This window comes from Neofelis nebulosa, chromosome 18, assembly GCF_028018385.1.
Source record: "Neofelis nebulosa isolate mNeoNeb1 chromosome 18, mNeoNeb1.pri, whole genome shotgun sequence".
NCBI classification, from domain to species: Eukaryota; Metazoa; Chordata; class Mammalia; order Carnivora; family Felidae; genus Neofelis; species Neofelis nebulosa.
The window spans coordinates 28,554,870-28,579,296 of NC_080799.1; the positions used below are offsets into that span (position 1 = coordinate 28,554,870).

General features: G+C 41.7%; 1 protein-coding gene across 3 annotated transcripts in view; it reads left to right on the forward strand.

Annotated features, from left to right (window-relative positions):
* The window catches only part of DNAH3 (dynein axonemal heavy chain 3), a 170,553-nt gene that overhangs the window by 27,519 nt on the left and 118,607 nt on the right, over nt 1–24,427 (forward strand). For all 3 annotated transcript variants that reach the window (XR_009256448.1, XM_058710216.1, XM_058710217.1), the window contains 8 exons: nt 4,338–4,474; nt 6,696–6,801; nt 6,985–7,163; nt 10,139–10,323; nt 11,779–11,902; nt 14,652–14,805; nt 15,826–15,970; nt 21,738–21,949. Coding sequence is in view for 2 of the 3 variants with exons in the window: in XM_058710216.1 (XP_058566199.1) it covers nt 4,338–4,474; nt 6,696–6,801; nt 6,985–7,163; nt 10,139–10,323; nt 11,779–11,902; nt 14,652–14,805; nt 15,826–15,970; nt 21,738–21,949 (1,242 nt within the window). In the remaining variant the exon portion in view is untranslated. The remainder of the gene's footprint in view (nt 1–4,337; nt 4,475–6,695; nt 6,802–6,984; nt 7,164–10,138; nt 10,324–11,778; nt 11,903–14,651; nt 14,806–15,825; nt 15,971–21,737; nt 21,950–24,427) is intronic.

Below are 24,427 nucleotides of genomic sequence, written 5' to 3' on the forward strand. Positions count from 1 at the left end.
AGTTTGGTGTTTGTTGTAGGGAAGCATGTGAGGCCAAAATGCTCTAGTCGATTTCACCAGATAACTCTAAATTTGGGGTTTCGAACCCAACCAAGCCTAGTTAACAAGAAAACTGGGTGTGTGGAAGGGAAAGAAACAGTGGGCAACTCTCCTACAATTGATATCCCTAGAAAGGAAATGAAAGAGAAGACCCTGTAATTTGGAAGGATAAGTGTGGGGCTTGGGGACAGATAAAATACATACCACTCAAGTTCTCTTTCACTGATCTTGATTAGCAATGTTTGCAAGCAGCTGGGCCGGGAGAGCCAAGGGCTCATGTGGTCGCTCCTGCAAACACCCAGCAGGGGTGGTGGAATTTAGTGGATTCCCATGGCAAGAAGATGTAGTCACAGGTTATAGCGTGTACCAGGTTTGAAAGCTAGGCCCAAGTGAATGCCAATGACTTCATCAGACTGTGAGAAAAAGCAGCCCAGTCTCAGCATTCTCTATCTAGACATGCCCACAGCACTGGCTCCTGTGTCAAACTCCTCACACGATTCTGTCTCTGAACTGGGTATTGAAACTTAAATTTTTTTTTTTTTAGTTTTTTAATATTTATTCATTTTTGAGAAACAGAGAGATACAGAGCACGATCAGGGGAGGGGCAGAGAGAGGGAGATACAATCTGAAGCAGGCTCCAGGCTCTGAGCTGTCAGCACAGAGCCCGACACAGGGCTTGAACCATGAACCGTGAGATCATGACCTGAGCCAAAGTTGGACGCTTAACTGACTGAGTCACCCAGGCACCCCAAAACTTAAATTATTTTTAATGTTTATTGTTTTTGAAACACAACTGTTTTATTTATTTATTTATGAAACACAATTTATTGTTTTTGAAACAGTGACTGGGTGCCCCATGAACTGGGTATTGAAACTGAGTGCCCCATGAACTGGTGCCCCAGGTGCCTCATGAACTGGGTATTGAAACTTTAAAAGAATAGCCCCTCAGGTTGAGTATCTAATAAGTATATCTAAGAACTGCAACAGATGGACATTACCCCTAATCCCTACCTTTCCTGCCTTTTTTATGGTTGAACATAAATATTATTTCATTTATTTTTATTGTTTAAGTGTTTATTTATTTTGAGAGAGTGAGAGAGAGAATCCCAGGCAGGGTCCATACTGTCTGGGCAGAGTCCGGCGTGGAGCTCAAACTGACAAACTGTGAGATCATGACCTGAGCCAAAATTAAGAGATGAATGCTTAACTGACTGAGCCACCCAGATGTCCCTCATTTTATTTATTTTGGAAGTTTTATTTTAAAGTAATCTTTACACCCAATGTAGGGCTCAAAATCACTGTCCTGAGACCAAGAGTTACATGCATGCCCTACCAAACAAGCCACACAGTTTCCCTTAAACATAAATTTTTTTAAGTTGGGAAAAATGTCAGCATGAAGTTTTGAAAATAAGTTTCAAGGTATAGAAGGGAAGCCTACCTATGAGAAAGTTACTAAAGGAAAGCAAAGTACATATTAGAAAGTATTTGTCTTGGCAAAAAAATTAAGACATAGATGTTGTAATACTGATTGAAATGAAAAGAGGTGAATGAGCGGCATAAATAAAATGAGGTGGGGTGAAATAAGGAAGGGTTTTCTAAAACTAAAAATGCAGCAAGGAAAAAAATCAGCATTAGCAGCCATGTCAAGACATTACTTTCGTAATCAGGAATACACACACAGATACACACACACACATTACTATGGAGTCTTCCTGATGGGAGACTTTTCTCACTCAGAGTGCCAGGGAAATCCCAAACTTGGAGAAGTGTGCAGGCATAAGCACTGAGGGTGATGACAAGACCAGGAAGTCAGGGATCAGAGAGCCATGGAGATAAGAAGATTGTAAGAGTGATTACCTGGGAAGGGCACCATTGATCTCAGCTCAGTTTTACAGACTACTACGGAGCATGGGAGAACCTGCCACATTTAAAGGGCAATAAAAGGCATTACTTCCTCTTTTGACTGAAGACTTCTCAAGAAACAATCCCTTATGCTGTCCACATGTGATCTGTTGAGTGGCCTGGATGTACCAGTTGTGTGTCCCTAAACCATATCTTTTTCTTTTTTTTTTTTTTTGTAATGTTTATTTTTGAGAGAGAGAGAGACAGGCAGACAGAGAGGGAGACAGGATCAGAAGTGGGCTCTGCACTGACAGCAGAGAGTCTGACACAGGGCTCGAACTCCCGAACTGTGAGATCATGTCCTGAGCTGAAATTGGACGTTTAACTGAGCCACCCAGGCACCCCTCCCTAAATCATTTCATCCATATGCTTGACCAATGCCCTATCCTCCATCTCCTTGGAGAAGGATCACTCCTCCACTGTCTGCAGCATGGCCACAGCAAAGAAGCTGTTTGTTCCTCTGCTGGCTTAAAAACCTTAGAATTGTCCAAAGAAGGAGGATACAGACCATTTGCACTGGGCTTTCCCTCTTTCTAAATCAGTGTATTCTCATCCATGGTGTATAATTGCTGTAACCAAGTAGAGCACTCTGACAGTCTTTTCTGGGACCCATCACCATAAGCTTTCTTAGGGAGGACATTGGGTACCCAGCACGGACTTGGCAGTCTTCTTGAATCATGCAAGCGAGAACATTTCCCAGGGATACACACATGCCATTTAGAAGTTGGAGTACTTGGGGTGCCTGGGTGACTCATTCGGTTAAGACTCCAACTCATGATTTCAGCTCAGGTCATGATCTCACGATTCTTGAGATCAAGCCTCACATCAGGTTCTGCACTGACAGTGTGGAATCTGCTTGGGATTCTCTCTCTCTCTCTCTCTCTCTCTCTGCCCCTCCCCTACTCATGTTTTCTCTCTCTCAAAAATAAATAAACTTTAAAAAAAAGGAGTACTTGAATTATCAGAAAAGATACTGTTCTAGCTATAGACTTTTTTCCCCCTCTGATCTGAGAGAAGAATCTAGTGTCTCTCCTTTTCTTCAGGGGAGAAAATGGAAGTTCAGAGAGAAGTAGCTTAGCTCAGGTCACATGGTCAATTAGCAGCAGAATCAGATTTAGAACCCATGTCTCCAATAACTTCATTAGTAAAAGCTGATCAGGGGGACAGGGAGCCACCACTATAATACTCATTCAGTCACACCATATTTACTGAGCACTTACTATGTGCCAAGCTCTTCAAAAAAAATTTTTTTTTAGGGGCGCCTGGGTGGCGCAGTCGGTTAAGCGTCCGACTTCAGCCAGGTCACGATCTCACGGTCCGTGAGTTCGAGCCCCGCGTCAAGCTCTGGGCTCATGGCTCGGAGCCTGGAGCCTGTTTCCGATTCTGTGTCTCCCTCTCTCTCTGCCCCTCCCCCATTCATGCTCTGTCTCTCTCTGTCCCAAAAATAAATTAAAAACGTTGGAAAAAAAAATTAAAAAAAAAAAAAATTTTTTTTAATGTTTATTTTTAAGAGAGGGAGAGAGAGAGAGAGCACGCCTGAGTGGGGGAGGGGCAGAGAGAGAAAGACACAGAATCTGAAGCAGGCTCCAGACTCTAAGCTGTCAGCACAGAGCCCAACACAGGGCTGGAACCCACAAACTGTGAGATCATGACCTGAGCCGAAGTCAGATGCTCAATCGACTGAGCCACACAGGCGCCCCACTATGTGCCAAGCTCTTGTTGAACTCTTCACAATAGTGAAGAAGTCAGACACGATCCAGGCCCTCATGGTATTTATATCCCATGACAAACCTAAAACGGCTCATTATACATTATTTCGTTACAGTTGTGCTGAGTGGGAAGAGTTCAGAATGTGGGCTTTAAGCAGGGAAACTTAACATCCTAACTAGAGGCCCAGGGGACTCTCCAGGGACAGGAGACTTGAAAGGGGCAGGGAAAGATGAGTAACCCAAGAGGGAGAGAAGAGAGGATAGAGGTAAAGGGACCAGGAGGGTGATCCTGGCACTATCCAAGGGGAAACAAGTGTCAATGCAACTGGTGTCTCTGGAAGGGAGTCCATTGCAGAAGATTTTACCTTTTGGTACCATTTCCCTTCCTGTGTCTTGTGGATGTGTCACTACATAAAAGTGGTTTCTGGGGCGCCTGGGTGGCGCAGTCGGTTAAGCATCCGACTTCAGCCAGGTCACGATCTCGCGGTCCGTGAGTTCGAGCCCCGCGTCAGGCTCTGGGCTGATGGCTCGGAGCCTGGAGCCTGTTTCCGATTCTCTCTCTCTGCCCCTCCCCCATTCATGCTCTGTCTCTCTCTGTCCCAAAAATAAATAAAAAACGTTGAAAAAAAAATTAAAAATAAAATAAAATAAAATAAAATAAAATAAAAGTGGTTTCTAATCCTTTAGGTGGAATCTATCCTGTTCCCGGAGTTGAAAGGATATAATCTGATTCTTGGAACCATTAACGCTGAAGAAAAACTGGTTTCTGATTTTGTGAATCAAACCTTCGAGGTATTTCAGAAAAATCAAGTCGGCCCCCGCAAGTAAGTGGGTTTAGTTGTAACTTAGACATTTTGGCATTGGTTTGTTTGTCATCAAATAAATAATCGCTGTTCCCATGCACCCAAAACACATCTGTAGTAAGAACAGCCAACACTTATATTGGAATTACTATTTATCCCCATCTTACAGATGAGGAAACTTTCCCAATGTTATACATCAAATAAAAGAACCAGAATTCAATTACAGGTGTGCCTCCACTATCTGAAAGCTGCAAGGCCAGATAAGTTTTGGCATTTAGAAATTGCTGGATTTTAGCAAAGTAACATAATGCATATTTCAGATATTATGATGCAGCTTCAGCAAGATCTCAGGTCACACCCCTTCATTAAATCTATTGATATTTCTGTAGTGAAAAATATGACTATTCACACAAGTAGCCTCACATTGGTTTACACCAGCTTTTGCTATCAAATGAATTTTGAAGCAACTTTCTGTTTTCAGAGCTTTTGGACTTAGGAATTAAAGGAAATTGAGGACAAGTTATCTGAATGCTCCTTAATCATTGTACTGTAGGAGGGCACCTGGGTGGCTCAGTCGGTTAAGGGTCTGACTCTTGGTTTCAGCTCAGGTCATGATCTCACGGTTCATGGGTTTGAGCCCCGTAATGGGCTCCGCACTGACAGTGCAGAGCCTGCTTGGAATTGTCTCTCTCTCTCTCTCTCTCTCTCTGCCCCTCCCCCCTTCCTTTTATCTCAAAATAAATAAACTTAAAATCATCATACTATAGAATATCTCACAGTTGCTCATGTGAGCAGTCCCTAGTTTAGGGTGATCATTTATATAATACTGCTTCCAAACTGAGACACTTTGAGAGTGAAGAGGTATTAACAATTACCATGGTACAACAAGTGTAAATCTAAGCTGTCCCAGGAAAACCAGGATATATGGGTTTCCTGACTGCAGCTCTGTCAACATTTTATACCAGAAAATCCTGTATTGTGAGGAGCTGCTGTGCATGGTAGGATGTTTAGCATCATCCCTGGCCTATACCCATCTTCCCACAACCAAAATCATGCCCAGACATGGCCAAATGCCCCCTGAGTGGTCAAATCGCCCTCAGTTGAGAACTACTTCTGATCTAGTCTGAGAATCATAAATTCAGATTTGGAAGCTCTACCCTTATGAGTTTGATTTGGGGACATCTATTTGAAACCTCTGTTCTCCCTGTTCTTGAAGTCTGACACAGTTTGTCTTTCTGGACTGACAGCTTTGGACTGACTGCTCCTCAGATTGTATCTCAGGTTTAGACTCTCTGAAGTGTTGGGGCACCTGGGTGGTTTAGTTAAACGTCCGACTCTTGATTTCAGCTCAGCGCATGATTTCACAATTTGTGAGTTCGAGCCCTGTGTCGGGCTCTGCACTGACAGCATGGAGCCTGCTTGGGATTTTCTCTCTCTTCCTTTCTCTCTCTGCCCCTCCTCCTCTCTCCTCAAAATAAGTAAAAATAATAAACATTTAGAATCTCTGAAGTGTTGGCCAACTCTTGGAAGTATACCACTGTGGCCCCAAAATTAATTCTGCTTACTTAATACCTTCTTATTTTAATTCAAACTTTTTTTAAAAAAGGTCTTATTTTTAAGTTATCCCTACATCCAATGTGGTACTCAAACTCACAACCCCAAGATCCAGAGTCACACGTTCTACTGACTCCGTGAGCCAGGCATCCTTAATTCAAACGTATTTTAAGTCAGAACATCCCAAACACATCCTCCTCCAATTTGGGAGAAACTGTCCAGCTATTTTTGCATGATATGACAGAGCAGAAAACTAAATTTATCCCATAGATGTTAGGTTCATTAGTTCCAAATTTTCATCTTAAAATTTAGACATAGGGTTTTAGAACTCGAAGAAAGGATAGGAGCTAATATGTTGGGCAAAGCATTTGTTGCTTTGTATGTATATTATTGTAGGTAAGCTTTACAGCAATCCTATGAGGTGTTACTATTTCTACTTTAAAGATACTGATATTTGGAAAAAAAGAGAAATATCTTGTCTAAGTTCATATAGCTAAGAAGTGGCAAGATTGGAGTTTGAAGCCAAAGTTCTGAATTCCCAGTTCACTGTACCTTTTGCAACGTTTTATTTCCCTTTCCTAGCTAAGGCTAATTTTTACTATATTTATGTCTTCATTTTCCCCTCTGCCTAATCTGATTTGGTGACCTGCATTTGCTTGTCTGATTTTACACTCTTCGATTATGGAAGGTACTTAAATGTATACAAAAAATACGATGACTTATTGGATAACACGGCTGAACAAAGCATCACTGCGTTCCTGAAAGAAAATCACGATATCGAGGATTTTGTGACGGTAGGGAAAGTAATTTGATATATATCTTGGAGACGTGTGCTGCAGACAGTCCAATGAGTAGTCAGTGTATTTCAATACATTGTGCTGTGCTCAACATTGGACTGGGTTGGCTGGGGGTGAGGCTGGGGCAAAAGCAGGGAGGCTAAAGGCAAATCAAGCTACTGACTGTGCTCCTTTCTACAGAGGATCAGTAGCATAAAAAAGCGGAGAAATGAAATTGCCTCCATGCACATTACCGTGCCTTTGGCCATGTTCTGCCTTGACACCATGACCCTGAATTATGACCTGTGTGAGCGAGCCCAAAATTTGAAAGACCGTCTGATTCAATTCCAAGTGGATGTAAACCGGCACACCAATACCAGGTATCATGATTGTGGGTAGAGAAGTAACAACAGTATTTGGCATGAACGGGAGAATAGAAAAGTGGACAAAACTTGCACCTTCTATTAATGACCAGACAGAACTTCTAGCTCAAGTTGTTTTTGCCCCAGAGTGAGGGTGGCAGGGAATTCAGGTTCAGGCTAGAAGGTGATCAGTAGGGAAAAAACTACATGGGGCTTGGAACAGGAGTGTGGAAAGCACCCTGCAGCTAGCCATCTCTGATCTCTCAGTGTTTGCTTCCTTGGAGGCATCGTCAGGGAGATGCTGCCTCTTGGGTTTGGCCATCAGAGGTCCTCTCCCTGGCCATGTAGTACATTTTCAGAGACACAGGGTGCTTACAGGCATCCCCCTAGAACCACTCCTATGCAGGCTTCTGCTGTACAGATCTGAGGATTCTGTCATTTGGTCTTAATTAAGCTCTATGTCATACCTTCATTTCACTGATGACTATATATTAGTCCAAACATTTTTGGTTCTAAGGAATAGAAGCCCAGACAGGTTGGCCAAAGTGGAAAAGGTAATTTGGGTCTCACGTGTTGAAAAGTTGAGGAATTGCTAGCTTCAGGCCATCAACACTACAATTAGGATGCAGTCTCTCTCCCTCTACTGGGCTTTCATTCTCTCTCAGGGTTTCTCCCGTTTGTGGGCCCAGCAGTTCCAGGCTTACATCCTCCCTGGTTCCCATCCAGAGGGGTCAGTGGTTTCTGTCTTTCCAGTTACCTCAAAAAGTCCTGGCCTGTGTGACACTAGCCTGACTTGGGTCTTTTGTGCAGCACTGAACCAAATGCCATGGTGAAGAAGATGGCTTAGATCGGGTGGCAGTCCCATCTCTGGGGTGGATGTCTGCCCTATGTGAACCGTGTGAATTTGGGGTGGGGGTACCCCAAGACTTAGGGTGTAGTTCCCAGAAGAGGGAAAGATGCTAAGAGGCTGGGAGACCAACCATCTGGGGTCTTTCTTATCAGAGCACTAAACCCATATATGAGGGCATAGCTCTCATGACCTATTTACCTTCCAAAGGCCACCTCCAAATACCATCACATTAGAGAATAGGTTTTAACATAAGGATTTTGGGGGCACACAAACATTCAGCCTGTAGCAAAAACACTAGTGCCCAGTGTGTGGCTGTATTTGAAGCCTAGGCCTTGAAGGAGATGATGAGGTTAAATGACGTCATAAGGATGGGATCCTAATCCGATAGGGCTGTTGCCCGTGTAGGAAGAGGAGGAGGCACCAGAGCTCTTTCTGCCTCTCCCCACATGAGGACACAGTGAGAAGGCAGCTGTCTGCAAGCCAGAAAGAAAGCCTTCACTAGGAACCAAATTGGTCGGTACTTTGACCTTGGACTTCCCAGCCTCTAAGAACTGTGAGAGAATAATTTCCTGTTTTTTAAGCCATCCAGTATGTGATGTTTTGTTATGGTAGCCCAAGCTTACTGTTAGAATACCCAACTAAAAATGCAAAGGAGGCTGGGACGTGTAATGTGGCTCTGAGTCCAAGAAGTGGAAAATACTATGTAATATTGAGCCTATGTAGTACAGTAGATAATTTTTCTCTGCAGAAAGTTTCTAAATTGTGTAGAAATTCATTTTTAAGATCCTGGAAGTGTCTGCAAAGATGTTTTAATCATTTTTTCTTCAGTTTGATGTAATTAGCTTCACTATGGAGGGGTCTCTATACATTAAGAAGGAATAGTGAGTGTCAACTATACTTCAATTGAAAAAACAAAAACAACAAAAGAAGGAATATTGAGGACTGAAAATATTGGAACGAGTGGTTTTTATAATGCATGAATGTCAACATGTAATAATCAATTACTAATAAAAATTATGATAGCTATTGCTAGCATTTCTTGAGGGCTACTATGTGCTAGGCATGGATGTATTACAGGCAGTTTGTTCCTAATTATAATTAAAATACTGATGATGGTCATCGCTGGCTTTTGCATAAGTTAGGGACATTCAAATTATCCTTAAATAGCATCCTTTCTTGGGGCACCTGGGTGGCTCAGTAGGTTAAGCACCTGCCTCTTGGTTTCTGCTCAGGTCATCTCAGTTTGTGAGAGCCTGCTTGGGGTTCTCTCCCTCTTTCTTTCTGCCCTTCCCCTGCTCACTCGCTCTCTCTCAAAATAAATAAACTTTGAAAAAAAAGATAGCGTCCTTTCTCATAGTCTTGTGTTTGGGAAGCAGGCAGTTAGGTCTAGTGGTCCCAGTGGTTGAATGTCACTTTCTCTTTGCCAACCAGGAACTACCTCTAGCACATGAGGATAAACTTGCTGACATACTATAAACAGTAGTGATTACCATTCGTTTAGTGTTCTACTTCAGCGTAAAATTCAAGGAATTGCTATTGCTGGTGGTGGTGGTGGTATTCTTGTTGTTTGGGTCTAAATCTGGATTCTACCCATGGCATATCTGTTAAGAGTACAAGCTTTGGAATCGTTTGAGCCAGGGTCACATCTTGTCCCTGACACCTCCACAGCATGTTGCTTTGGACAGAGTTACTCAGCCTTACTTTCTTCCATTATAAAATGTTGATAATAACAGTCCCTACCCCTTAGAATTGTTGTGAAGTTTAATATATATATATATATATATATATATATATATATATATATATATAATGTGTGTATATATATATACACAGATATGTATATATTATGTATATATTATGTATGTATACATAATATATACATATATATATATTCACTGATTAGAATAGGGCATGGCACATAGTAAAGGGCTTAAAACCTATGAGATGTTATTTCCTTTACTATTGTTTGTATTCTTGAGGTGTGGTGTGCACATGAATATTACCTATCACAGATCTGCAGGTAGAGAAAAGTTGGAAACCATTGTTCTAGTCTCCAGATGAGAATTATACCTGTTTAGCATAAGTCTTAAAAGAAAGTGATTTTAGATGGTAGAGATGATGATGGCTGTTCCTCTCTCTGTAGCATTTGCAATCAGTACAGCACCATTGCAGACAAAGTCAGTGAAATTCCTGCCAACACTGAGGAGCTGGTATTCCTCATTGAATTCTTAAAGAAATCCAGTGATGTCACGGTGTTCAAACTCCGGAGGCAACTTAGAGATGCAAGTGAACGGCTAGAGTTCCTGATGGACTATGCAGACTTGCCCCGTAAGTCCAATGACATGTAGATTTATGTGCAAACGTACATGTATATTTATATTTTTAGAGGTAAGGAGTCAGGAAGGAGAGTCGGCAGTCCTACCTCTAAATGTCAATATTGGGAGTGCTGCTTTTCAAGTGTCCTTATACGTTAGAAGCACCAATTCCATGGTCTTATCCTCAGGAATTTGAATCAGACAAAGGGATTTCTTATTGTTAGACTAAAAGAAGAAATATCTAGGGACTTGAGTTCTTAGATGCCTGTCCTGGTATCTTGTGTCTGGTTTCTGGAAAAAAATCACTTCCAAATGCAGAGTCCTTTTATAAATGGATAGATTTCAGTTATCTATAATCTTAATACAATTTCACCTTTGAGGAGAGGCCAGGGCACTTTCCTTCATGCTCCTGAATATCTTTATTTTTTTTTATTTTTATTTTTTAATGTTTTTTATTTATTTTTGGGACAGACAGAGACAGAGCATGAACGGGGGAGGGGCAGAGAGAGAGGGAGACACAGAATTGGAAACAGGCTCCAGGCTCCGAGCCATCAGCCCAGAGCCTGACGCGGGGCTCGAACTCACGGACCGCGAGATCGTGACCTGGCTGAAGTCAGACGCTTAACCGACTGCGCCACCCAGGCGCCCCGCTCCTGAATATCTTTAAAGGAAAGAAATGGCCAGAGCCCTTTCAAGGCTTGTTGGGCCAAGTTAGAGTTTTGTAAGGACCAGGTTCTGAGGGAAAAACTGATACACTCTCCACAAGCCAAGTTTTCAGATCCTCCTTCCATCTGGAAATACCTGTGAATTTACCTGGTGTTCATGGTATTTGGGGGAAAGAGTGATGGGAGGGAGAGATGGGTACTGGGACTGAGAGAGGGGTTGCCCTAACCATCCCCCTGCACATTCATGAGCTGTGCCCTTGACCATGTGAACACACACTGCACCTCTGCTTCCTACGTTCTTCAGGGTACAGAGAGAGCCCAGGACATTTCAGCTGACCTGAGCCTTAGAGTGATACTGATTTTATTACTGACATTTAACTAGAAGGGAGACTGAGACTCAGATGAGGTGACAATTTAAAGAAATGGAACTTCAGCCCAAGTTTCTACTCTACTCAGACGCACCCTGGGAAAACAATGAAGCCTAATGGTTAGAACATTAGCTTTAGAGTTGGTTAGACCTGGGTTTGAAATCGTCTCTGCTGCCTTCTAGTGGTGTGACCTTGATTATTTGGCTAAACTTTGTTTCCCATCTGTAAGAACAAGGATGATAATACTGTTGCCCTTCTAGCCTGGCACTTGGTAAGTGCTCGATAAACATTGGCTATCATTCATCCATAATGGGCCCATCCATTCATTGCCACCCCCACACCCACTTCTGTTGACTTCTTGTTCTGCTGAATTAATTCCCTGAATGCTGACCTATGCTGAACAGTGTCCTGGAGCAGACTGTATGTGTTTTACAGAAGAGGACATCAAACTGAACAGCACTCTTTTCCTCTGGCCAGACCAGATTGAAGATATCTTTGAAAACAGCCGAAACTTGCTCCTTAGCAAGAGAGATCAGGCTGAGATGGACCTCATTAAAAGGTACAAGGAGAGTCTGAGGTTATTTCAGAAATGATACCCAGCTTTGTAACACACTGCTTGTTTCTGGTTCTGCCTAGAGCCCCCCCACCCCCCACAGGAATGCGTGGGCGAAGGCTGAAGACAAATGGTGGAGAAGAAATTTCCTTTTGTTTCCCACTGAGGGATGTTCTCTTTAAGCCTGCTTCACTGTGGTGACCCTGCCAATGCCTTCTCTCCCTGCTTTGAACAATTGGAATTTGGTGGTACAGAGAGAAAAAAGACAAAAATAGTGGCATGTAATAATGGCCTCACAATAATAATAGCAAAATTGTCAGCCTTACATTGGAGACCACAGATCTCTGAGTTATCAAGACAGGGATAATAGAGGCATGGTAGGAGGCTGAGAAATTGCCTATTTTGCAGCTGGTCTTGTTCAATGCTAATGTGGCTGTATCATTTATTCATTCATTATTTGTCAATTCAACCAGTATTTATTAAGGATTTTTACTATGGGCTGTGTTGTATTCTAGACATGTAAGTGTGTTTGGCTGCTAAATAAAGATTTTAATCCAGAGGCAGAGAAAATATAGGCATACTGAAAAATCAAAAAATGTTGAGTGAAGTGGGCCAAGTGCCACGTACAGGGCAAAGACATGCACGCAAGCACACATACCCATCCCAGCTTCTAACACTTGGTTTGTGAACTGTGGTCATACCAGTTACTATCCCCTTCACGTGTGAAGTGCCCACTGCCCAACCTTAGGTCTTATAGTCCCTGAAAATACTTAGAAGGAAGGAAAAATGTAGATAAAAGAAATTTCTACATAGAATGGGAGTTTGGGCTGAAGGAGAAAATGTGCACACAATTTTTTCTTCCAGTGGCCTTTTCTCTCTACCTAAATGAATACTGTCCTCAGAACCTAGAACTAGCCCAGTAGGTGGTACTGAAAATTTTTAATTAATAAACTTTATTTCTTGGAGCAGTTTAAAAATTCACAACAAAAGTGAGAAAGTACAGAGTTCCCATTTACCCCATGGCCCCTTATGCACAGCCTCCACCATGGAACTGATTTGCAGGTTCGTGAACAGGAGCAAGTTTATCTTTTTGAGCCTTAGTGTCCTCATCCAGAAAATGGGATAACAGAGTCCATCTCAGATCATCTCATTTCCTGAGACGTATCATTGTGCAGAGGGATGAAATGAGACGATGTGATATTGTGCCTGAGTGGTACCCAGCACATGGTAGGTATTCAGAAACCATCCGCTTCCTTCATCCTTTGAACAATGACTTCTTTGGGGAAAAAAATCCCCAGACCACAGCCTTACAAGCATACTCTCAGTGCTCTAAGACTATTCAGAGGCAGCAAATGCTGTTAAAGTTCAGAGGAGTGACGGGTGGCTCTGGGAGAAATGTGAACTGTCATTTATGGTGAGAGGAGAACACTATTGGAGGGGCGACTCTTACCCTGATGGCATGACTGGTTCCTGAGCTCTCAACAGCGGATTCAGCACAAGAGCACCTCTAGGAGAACCCCATAGCCCTGGGTCCAGCCTTCTCTTTGGTGAACTCTTAAAACTCACATCCATCATTCTTGCATTAGTGCTGAGAACAATGTGTGAGGAGGGCTGAGCAATATTCATTGATTCATTTGTTGTCTGTGAAAGCAACCCCATTCCCTCTCTAAGAAACTTGACCTGTTTTCCCAGCCCACATTAATTTTTGGCTTTGGTGCTAATTTTTCTCCATTTGCTATCCCCATCTCAGTTCCCATTGTTCCCTTGGCCCAAGGGGTCATAGTGGCTTCCCTGTAAGGCTACCCATATTTCACCTCTGTAGGCAGTCTCTTCATTAAAGCCTCTCTCTGTGGACATTGGAGTAAGTTCCATTTCATGCCAGAATTCTGACCAGTCCACCATCTTGAAATCCCTAAATTACCCTCTCTTAGACTCCAGGTGGTCCCACAAATACAACTCATTTACTCAACCTAGTTTCCTGAGTGCCTACTATTTACTAGTGACTGTATTATTATATGAAATATATGCCTATGTATTTATTATGGCCATGAAAATACTTTGGAAACTATAATGTGCTAAGCAATTATAACTCAACACTATATAATATAATCTACCTTGTTAGAAAAAGGGAAAAATAAATTTGTGACCTGCTTTGTTGCTAAAAGGTCTTCCCTGATCATTTTAGCTGGAGTAGCCTTGTACTTCCATCCACTAGGCACTCTTCCCTGCTTTATTTCTTCAAAGTATTTATCACCATCAGAAACACAACATTTTATCTTTATGTGTGAATTTATCCATCCATCTCTCCACCCACCCACCCACCCATCCATCCATGTGTATTTCTTGTCTAGATCTCCTCAAACTAAAATGCAAGCTCCATGAGGCTAGTGTACATCAAAAATATGTCCCTGATGCCTAGAGCAGTCCTTGGAATGCATTAAGCCCTCAATAATAAATATCTAATGGATAACAATAATATGTGTATACATACATTTTATATATATGTATATAGTATATAGATTTCATATATGTGCACACGTATGTATTTACCAATACAGGAAAACATCTGGAAATGTTTAACCACCAATAGATTCATAGCAGGCATCTCTGAGAGGTAGGATCATAAGTTAATATATTATATTATATCATACATCATATCAGATTCTCCCCAGGCTTGAATATGAGTGAGCAATGCTGATACTCTGAAAATCAAATTGGAAAGTCCAGATGTGATTGGGATGTCCTTTGCTTTTAGGTGCTCAGAATTTGAGTCGAAACTTGAGGGATACAGCAAGGAACTGGAAGGGTTTAGGAAACGTGAAGTGATGACTACAGAAGAAATGAAGAACAACGTTGAAAAGCTTCACGAGCTTTCAAAGAACCTAGATCAAGCACTGGTGGAATTTGAGGTTTGGGGTCTAGGGGTCTGGGTTGGAGACTTATGACTCTGTCCTGCTCTCTTCATTCTGTTTCTTGGTTTTGCATTGTCCTAACATCACCTGTCAGGTAGATACTATTGATTGGTTGGTTGACCACTTCTTTCATTGGTGCTTACAGCTACCTTTTTCTACATCCCTACATTATACCAGCTTTGTTAGTTGCTGAGTGCACAAAGAAGAAATTACAGTAGAAAAATTGCTCACGTATTTTGAGTATTATGTGCTCAACAGTATACAATGGGCTTCATATGCAATATATCACTTAACACCCATAACAAACCTTTGGGGTAGGCATTGTTATTGTCCCTATTTATCTCTATTTAAAATGGGAGAACTAAGGCATAGAGAAGCTAAGGCAATTTCCCTGAAGGTCAGCAAATAAGTTCTTTAACCATCAAAGTCCTTATCTTTGAGGTAAGTCCACATAAGAAGGCAATATCATGTTGGGGCGCCTGGATGGCTCAGTCGGTTAAGCGTCCGACTTCAGCTCAGGTCACGATCTCGCGGTCCGCGAGTTCGAGCCCCGCGTCGGGCTCTGGGCTGATGGCTCAGAGCCTGGAGCTTGCTTCCGATTCTGTGTCTCCCTCTCTCTGCCCCTCCCCCGTCCATGCTGTGTCTCTCTCTGTCTCAAAAATAAATAAATGTTAAAAAAAAAAATTAAAAAAAAAGGCAATATCATGTAGACAGCTAACGTACATAAGAAAATTGTGAAAATGGGGACGTGGATATGGTAGAGTAGGATCAAAGATGATGGAGCAAGTGTCAAATTATCCCAGGGTTTCATCCAGCTAGATCTTAGCTGTCGTGGCCCTCAGAGGTAGCAGAGGGACCGTCTTACTTGAGTCCATGCCTTATTTTTCTCTCTTGCTCTCCAGATGAACAAGCATCTTCCTCAACTTGGTGTTCAAGGCACTAAGGAATTTGCCATGGTGGCTTCCAGGGTTCAGAAAACCAGCCACCCAATAAACAGCATCCCCTTTTGCCCTGCAGTTGATCAATAAGGAAGAGGATCTGTTGGAAAAGGAGAAGAGTACCTTCCCTCTCCTGCAAACCGTGTTGACCAACAAAGGGCCTTATGAGCAGCTGTGGCTGACAACGTACGAGTTTAGCATCAAGTCAGAGGAGTGGATGAACGGTATGTTGCAGGCTCACTCTACTGGGACAGGGTAGGGATGAGATAGTGGATCCAACCTAGCCAGTTCTAGAATAGGGTTTGGACTTTAGCTTCAGGCTGGACTTTTTATCATATTCTTATACTCTAGAGTAACGCAGCCACACAGTCGAATTTTTCCAATGTGATAATGATGGAAAGTGGGGATTGAAGAGCCAAGACCTTTTGCTAGGGTAGAATTGAAGGGGCAGCCACCCAGAGCTGTGGATTATGGAGAGGCAGGTGAGAGGAGAATAAGATGGCAGTTGCACTACTGTGCTGCTTCAAGAAAGGCCAGAGTGCCACAGATAACTGTAAACTACTCCTCTTTTTCTTTAGATCCTGGAGGCTAGAGAGAAATTAAGGTAGAGTCAACAGGACTTAATGATTGATCTCAAAGGGGCAAGGGGCAAGGAGGGAGAGGGGAGAAACTGGAGTGATTTCCAGATTATTAGCCCAGGCAGTTTGGTGGATATTGCCATCACTGAACGAGAGAAGTGACAAATTTGTTGGGAAAAAAGACACATCAATTTGAATATACTGGGTTTAAGGTGTCTGCAAACATCCAAATGGGAACATTAACTAGCATTTGAGAAAATCAGCCTGAAGTTAAGTTATAGGTTTGGGGGGGGGGGGTGATTTATATTGGGAAATGATTGAGTATAGATTACAAGTAAAAGGCATGAATGATGTCACCTGGGGAGAGGGCATAAGAGCAGAGGACAAACACAGGGACCCTTAGAGGTGAGCCTTCAGTTTCCAGTGCCGCAGTTATTTCAAGCACAACTGTGATGAGCATCTTTGTACCAGTTTTCTGGATGCAATTTTGATCGTTTTCTTAGGATAAATTCCTGAAAGTGAAATGGCTAGATCAAAGCTATTGTAATGAAAATTACTAGGATTTTAAAAACTGGTTGTTGATGATGATGATATTGTTACGGTCTTCCAGAAAAGTTATGTTTTATTACCCTTCTAGCAGCACTTGAGTGCCCATTCTTCACACCCTCAATGAACCTGAGAAATAATAGCTTTGAAAACTTTTTGCTATAGATTTACTTTATTTATTTATTTATTTATTTGTTTGTTTAATTTAGTTTTGTTGATTTAATGTTTATTTTTCATTAAAATTTTTTTTTAATGTTTATTTGAGAGAAAGAGAACATGAGCAGGGGAGGGGCGGAGAGCGAGGGAGACACACAGAATCCAAAGCAGGCTCCAGGCTCTGAGCTGTCAGCACAGAGCCCAACGTGGGGCTTGAACCCATGAACCGCAAGATCATGACCTGAGCCAAAGTCAGACGCTTATAACCGACTGAGCCACCCAGGCACCTCTGTTGATTTTATGTTTAAATTGGCATTTTCTTTTTCATTTAAAAAACTTGCATTTTCACTGATGCTCTTAAACTTTCCAGGTTATCAGTCATATCTAAACAATATATTTTACCTTTATTTATTTTCTTACCCCTTTATTTATTCACTGTTCTGTGTTGACCAGCACTTCCAAAATAAACAGTGGTAATAATGGGCATCTCTGCCTTCTTCCTGATTTTCATGGGAATTCTTGCAGAGTGTCACCTTTAAACATGATGCTTTTCATTGGTTTAAGATACAAAATTTTTATGGTGTCAGAGAAATATTTATAGTTGACCAAGTCTTTTTATTACAAAGAGATACTGTATTAAAATTTTTTTACACTTAGGGGCACTTGGTTCAGTTAAGAGTCTGACTTTGGCTCAGGTCATGATCTCACATTCGTGAGTTCAAGCCCTGCATCAGGCTCTATGCTGACAGCTCATAGCCTGGAGCCTGCTTAGGATTCTGTGTCTCCCTCTCTCTCTGCCCCTCCCCTGCTCCCACTCTGTCTCTCTCAAAAATAAAAAAAAATTTTTTTTTAGTTTTTTTACATTTAATTTTTTTAATTCATATACAACAAAAAGGACTTTTTTGGTATATAAATGTTAACACATGTATAGATTCACCACGATCAGAGAGCAGAAGTTTCATCATTTCAGTAAAATTTCTTGTACTGCCCCTTGTAGTCACACTCCCCCCTCAGCCAGAAGACCTGGCATTGTTGAGCTCTTCATTATTACTATAGTTTTGTCTTTTTGAGACCTTTTGAGAGTGCTTCTTTCACACAGCATACTACTTTGAGATTCATCGAAGTTTTTGGATATATCCATAGGTCCTTCCCTTTTATGCTAGGTAGTGTTCCATTGCATGGATATACCAGTTTGTTTACCCATTTATCCACTGGTGGATATTTGGGCCGTTTCCAGTTTTAGGCTGTTATGAATATAGCTGCTATAAACATTCATGCATGAGTTTTTATGTTAACATAAGTTTCTGTTCTTCTGGGATAAATGCTTGGGAGTAGATTGCTGGGCCATATTTAAAGTTTATATATAACTTCATTTCAAAAATGCCTTGTAAAAACAAAGTGTTCCTAATTCTTCCCTTCTATCTGCTGTGTCATTTCTGTTCTTCATTACACCTGTATATAAACTGTAATCATCAAATATATTGTTACTCTTATTATTTTGAACAAACTGTTAGATCATCTAGGAATAAGAAAAATCAAAGTATTTATTTTACCTTCACTTATCCTTTCCTTAATGCTCCTCTTTTCTTTAAGTAAATCTGTGTTTCTGACAAATACTTTTCCTTCTTTCTGAAGAACTTCTTTTAACATTCCTTGCAAGGTACCTACTGGCAAATTCCCTCAATTTCTCTCTGTCTGAGAAAGTATTTGTTGCTCCTTCACTTCTGAAGGATAATTTCTCAGGATAGAGAATTTTAGGTTGGTTGGGTTTTTTTCTGTCAATACTTTTAATACTTCATTCCACTCTCTTCTTGTTTTTGTTTTTGTTTTTTCTACTTTCTCTGAGGAGAAGTAGAATGTAAGGCTTATTTTTGCTTCTCTAAAGGTATGGTGTTTCCCCCTGCCCCCCCGCCCCCCACCACCACCACTGGCATTTTTCAAGTTTTTTCTTTAACTTTGATTTTCTACAGCTTGAATGTCATATACCTAAGTGTCATTTTTGGCATTTATCCTGGATCTGTAGCTTGGTGTCTGACATTAATTTGGAGGAAATTCTCAGTCAGTAATGCTCCACATATTTTTTCCATTTCTTTCTCTGCTGCTTCTGGTATTTCCATTACCAGTGTGTTACACATCTTGTAGCTATCCCACAGTTCTTAGCCTTTCTGCTCCATTTCTTCCCCCATCTTATTTTCTTTTTAACTTTGCAAGTTTCTAGTGACATATTCTCAAACTCAAAGATTCTTTCCTCAGCTGCATCTAGTCTACTAATGAACCCATCAGGTATATTCTCATTTCTGTTACAGTGTTTTTGCTCTCCAGCAAAGATTTCATTATTGTTGTTATTTAGATTTCTTGGATCACCTGTATAAACAGTCATGTCATCAGGAAAACTAAGACATTTTATTTCTTCTCTTCCAATCTGTATGCCTCCTCTTTCTTTTTCATGCCTCATTGTACTGTCTAGGATTTTAAGTAAGATGTTGATAAGGAATTATGAGAGTGAAAATTCTTGCTTTGTCTTAGGGAAAAAGTATTCCATCTTTCACCATTAACTGTTAGGGATCTTTCTTTCTTTCTCTCTATTCTTTATCCTTTTTGTTTTGTTTTTTTTTTTATAGAAAAGCCTTAAATTTTATTTATGTATTTATTCATTCATTCATACATTCATTTGAGAGAGAATGAGCAGAGAAGGGACAGAGAGAGAGGAAGGACAGAGGATCTGAAGTTGGGATTGATGCAGGGCTCGAATTCATGAACCACAAGAGCGTGACCTGAGCTGAAGTCAGAAGCTTAACTAACTGAGCCACCCAGGCACCTCTGGTTTTGTTTTTTAAAATCACTTTGATAGGGGCGCCTGGGTGGCGCAGTCGGTTAAGCGTCCGACTTCAGCCAGGTCACGATCTCGCGGTCCGTGAGTTCGAGCCCCGCGTCAGGCTCTGGGCTGATGGCTCGGAGCCTGGAGCCTGTTTCCGATTCTGTGTCTCCCTCTCTCTCTGCCCCTCCCCCGTTCATGCTCTGTCTCTCTCTGTCCCAAAAATAAATAAAAAACGTTGAAAAAAAAATTAAAAAAAAAAAATAAAATCACTTTGATATAGTATGATTGACATGTAAAAAGCCGTAAATATTTCCAATATACAAGAGTATGGTGGTAGTATAGGTTTTTCATAGATGCCCTTTATCAAGCTGATAACCTTCTTTCTATTTCTAGTTGGTTTAGAGGTTTTTATCATAAATGGATACTGAATTTTTTCAAATGCTTTTTCCACATCTGTTGATACTATCATGTGATTTTCTTTTTTTAGATTGTTAATAGAGTATATTACATTGTTTGATTTTCAAATATTAAACAAGCCTCACATTACCATGAAAAACCCCAATTGGACATGGTGTATTATTATTTTTATATATTTCCTGTACACTATGTACAATTCAAAAAGTTTTAATTTAAAAAAATTTTTTCTAATGTTTATTCATTTTTGAGAGACAGAGAGAGACAAAGCATGAGCAGGGGAAGGGCTGAGAGAGAGGGAGATGCAGAATCCGAAGCAGGCTCCAGGCTCCAAGCTATCAGCAGAGTCTGACACAGGGCCTAAACCCACAACCTGTGAGATCATGACCTGACTGAGCCGAAGTCAGATGCTTAACTGAGTGAGCCACCCAGGTGCTCCAAAAAGTTTTAATTTTTTTTTTTTAATTTTTTTTTCCAACGTTTTTTATTTATTTTTGGGACAGAGAGAGACAAAGCATGAACGGGGGAGGGCAGAGAGAGAGGGAGACACAGAATCGGAAACAGGCTCCAGGCTCCAAGCCATCAGCCCAGAGCCTGACGCGGGGCTCGAACTCACGGACCGCGAGATCGTGACCTGGCTGAAGTGGGATGCTTAACCGACTGCGCCACCCAGGCGCCCCAAGAGTTTTAATTTTTGATCACTCAACTCACAAATGTTGGGCTGATGAAACAAGTTAAATTAACGAAGCTTTATTTAGTCTTGGTAGCCATGAAATAAGAGTGTTTTTGAGTAAATTAGCAACATCATGACACAAGAGTTAACACCGATTTGATATATCCATGGGGAAGAAAGCAGCAGTGTGGAAGGATTTTGACCAAATGTGAAGCCCAAATGCTATAGGATCCCTATGAAGAAAAGGAGGAGAAGGAAATTAATGTTTTGGTGCACTTTTTTTTTTAATGAGGGGTCAATTTTTGTTTTGAAAAGAATCTTTTTACGATACTTTCAAACTTACACAAAAGTTGCCAGAGCTATACAAAGAACTCCCATATCCTCGTTCACCCACATCCTCCAGTTGTTAATATTTCACAGTATTTGTGGAGCACCTTTTACTGCTTCTGTAATGGCATCTACAGCCAGGGCTAACAACTGACTCCATAACTACACTTGCATTACACAGCAGGCGTTATGTTGTGCTCGCCACTTTACTTACCTTGCTTACGGTCACTTGCCAAGGTATCCATTATTACCCCGGTATCGTAGGTGATACTGTTGAGGCTTAGAAAAGTTGAGACAAACATGCTCAGTGTTTCATTGGCTAAGGAGAGGTTTTAGATCCAGACCCCACTCCAAAGCCTATGCTTGTTCCCATATCCATACCATAGATAGGCAGAATCCTAAATTCAGGGAATTAAAGGTGTACCCATGACTAACATCTACTTGGTGGTCTGACCCTTCTCTCATGATTTCTATTTCAGGACCCCTCTTTTTGCTGAATGCTGAGGAAATCTCAGAGGAAGTAGGGAATATGTGGAGAACGATATATAAATTGACCAAGACTCTAGCTGATGTACCTGCACCCAGGCGGTTAGCAGAGAATGTGAAAATGAAGATTGAGAAATTCAAGCAACACATCCCTATCCTCAGCATTTCCTGCAACCCAGGGATGAAAGACCGGCACTGGCAGCAGGTGCCTGTCACTGTCCACCTCTAGCCAGCCAGTCAATGCCTATGCCTACCTGGTCCTGGTCGCCCTTTGGAAGGCAGGAACCATTACTGGGTCAAGCCTCTCCTTTCTGAAAGGAGAATCTGCTTGAAGCCAAGGGGTTAATAATGGGAGGGAAAGTCTTTTAAAGGAAGGGAATGGGCAGGATACAGGATGAAATGCCTGTCTCTCCACATAAACAGGTTGACCCCTTTCTTTGGAGACCCCATTATTGATGATTGAATATTGCTTCAGCCAGTGGCTAGAAAGACTCTTGTAGTCTGCTTTTGTAAGCAAGTGGCTGCTCAGGACCCTAAAGGATGATAAGGGCATTGAGTTACAGTGAGAGGGGCCTGGGTTTGTCCCTTGATGAAGGACACACAAAAGAGAAAGCCATGCCTTTTCCTGGGGCCTCTTGACAATGCCAGATGATTCCTGCTTGGGCCAATGATATTGTAGAGCTTCATCGTCCAGCAGTCTATGTTCGGAAATAATACCTCACTCTTCTTTCAGCCCTTTGAGTCTATAAATGAGAATAATAAATATTCTCCTCTAAAAATAGTTGGGACTTTTATAAGCAACTAAGTGTGAGGGTGATAAGTGTGGTGTGAACACTAAGCAGAAAAAAGAAAACTGACTGTGTTTCTAAAATAATCATCACATTCAAGGGCTAGAAATGGCCTTGAAACGTCCTCTACCAGGGAGTTGGAGTTGAGACTGCCTCTCCATAGGCAGATTTCTCTGTGACTTGGCCTAGAATTCCCTCTTTCGGAAACATGCACAAGACTGAGGACATGTCTCTGGAAGGACCTAATCTGAGAGCACACCCATTACCTTCCAGAGAATGAAGTCTGAGCTGAGAGCATTTTGATCTCTCTGGGAAAACCAAGATCTTGATATGTCAGAGATTCTGGATTTTTCTGTAAAGAAGAACTGCTTTCAGTTTCCCAGAAAGCCTTGAAACTCAACACCTAAGTAAAGGGTGTAAAGGAGGGCAGGGGAGAGGTCCTCTTAGGAGACTTATGGTCTTGGGCTGTCCCAGCAGAGAGGGCTGCACAGGAGCACCTGCCCCCACTTGGTGCTCATAGGGTGCCCCTATGGACCTAGCCTGACTAGTACATTGGCCCATTTGGAGGGTTGGGGAGGTTGGATAGACAAGTGGCCTTTGGTGTAGTGCTAGGTCTCTCCAGGAGATGGCGCTATAGAAAGTGCCCTCATCAATGGCCATTAAAAAACCCCTCAGGAGACTCGGAAAGCCATCTCCTCCACCTGGTCCTTTCCCTTTGATGATGCTATTCCCACATGTAGACACTTTAAAAATCCCAACCATTCCTAGACATTCATAATTCTCATTTACAGATCACTTAGATGGACAGAATGGGAAAAATTCCTTAGAAGAATAATAACAATAATAGCTCAAACATAGTTCATACCAACTATGAACTAGGCACTGTGTTGTATACTTTGTGTGGATTCCCTCATTTTATCCTGTCAACAACCCTTTGAAGTAGGGATGATCATCTCCACAGATAAGAAAACTGAGGCTTTGGAGAGAATAAGTAAATTGTCATGTGACTAGTAAGTGGTGGAAGAGGGAATTGGAATCTAGGTCTGTGACTCAGCCTAGATGGGGGAAATGGGGAAAGAAATATCAGGTCAGAGGGGACAGTAAGCTGTAGGTAAGAGTGGAATATAGCCCCAAGAAGGTGGCTCCTGAAAAATGAGCCCCTAAAGTGGAACCCCAGTGGGCTGAACAGTTACAGGTGAGCTCAGACAGGAAAGAGGCCACCAGATACATAAAAGGGGTGCCCACAGTCAGAGGCCTGTCCTGCCTGCATTGTAGGTCAAACCACAAGCCACCCTAGTGACAGCCACCGGCCTAGGGGAACCATTCTCTGCCCAAATGCCTAACTCAAGAGATCCATTTGTACAGGTTCTGGCTCAGGCAGGGGGCTCTGAAGGCTAAACTACCTCTTGCTGTCAAGGCTACCAAATGTAACTTCTGGGGTCATAGGGTGGCTGTGCTGTGGTTTCTGACCATTTCCCAGAACTTAAGCAGGTAGGGCTAGTCCCTTTATTTGGGGCACTGATATCAGCAAAAGGGTTGCTACCGTGATTTAAAACAAGATGGAACAGGGTGACATTTGACTTAGGAAGAAACCACGTTGATGTGTACTAAAGCTAGCCCTCTAGGACCATGTTGCCCAATGAAAATAATACAAGCCATATGTCTAGTGTTAAAGTTTCTAGTAGCCATGTTTTTTAAAAGCACTGACAGATGAAAAAAATTTACATTTCATTTAACCAAACATATTCAAAATATTTTTTCAATAGGTAGTCGATGTAAAAAAATGTTAGTGTGATCTCATATTTTTCATATTAAGTCTTGGAAACATGGTATTCTTTTACACCTAGAGCGGATCTCAGTTTGGGCCAGTCACATTTCAAGTTCTCAATAGCCAC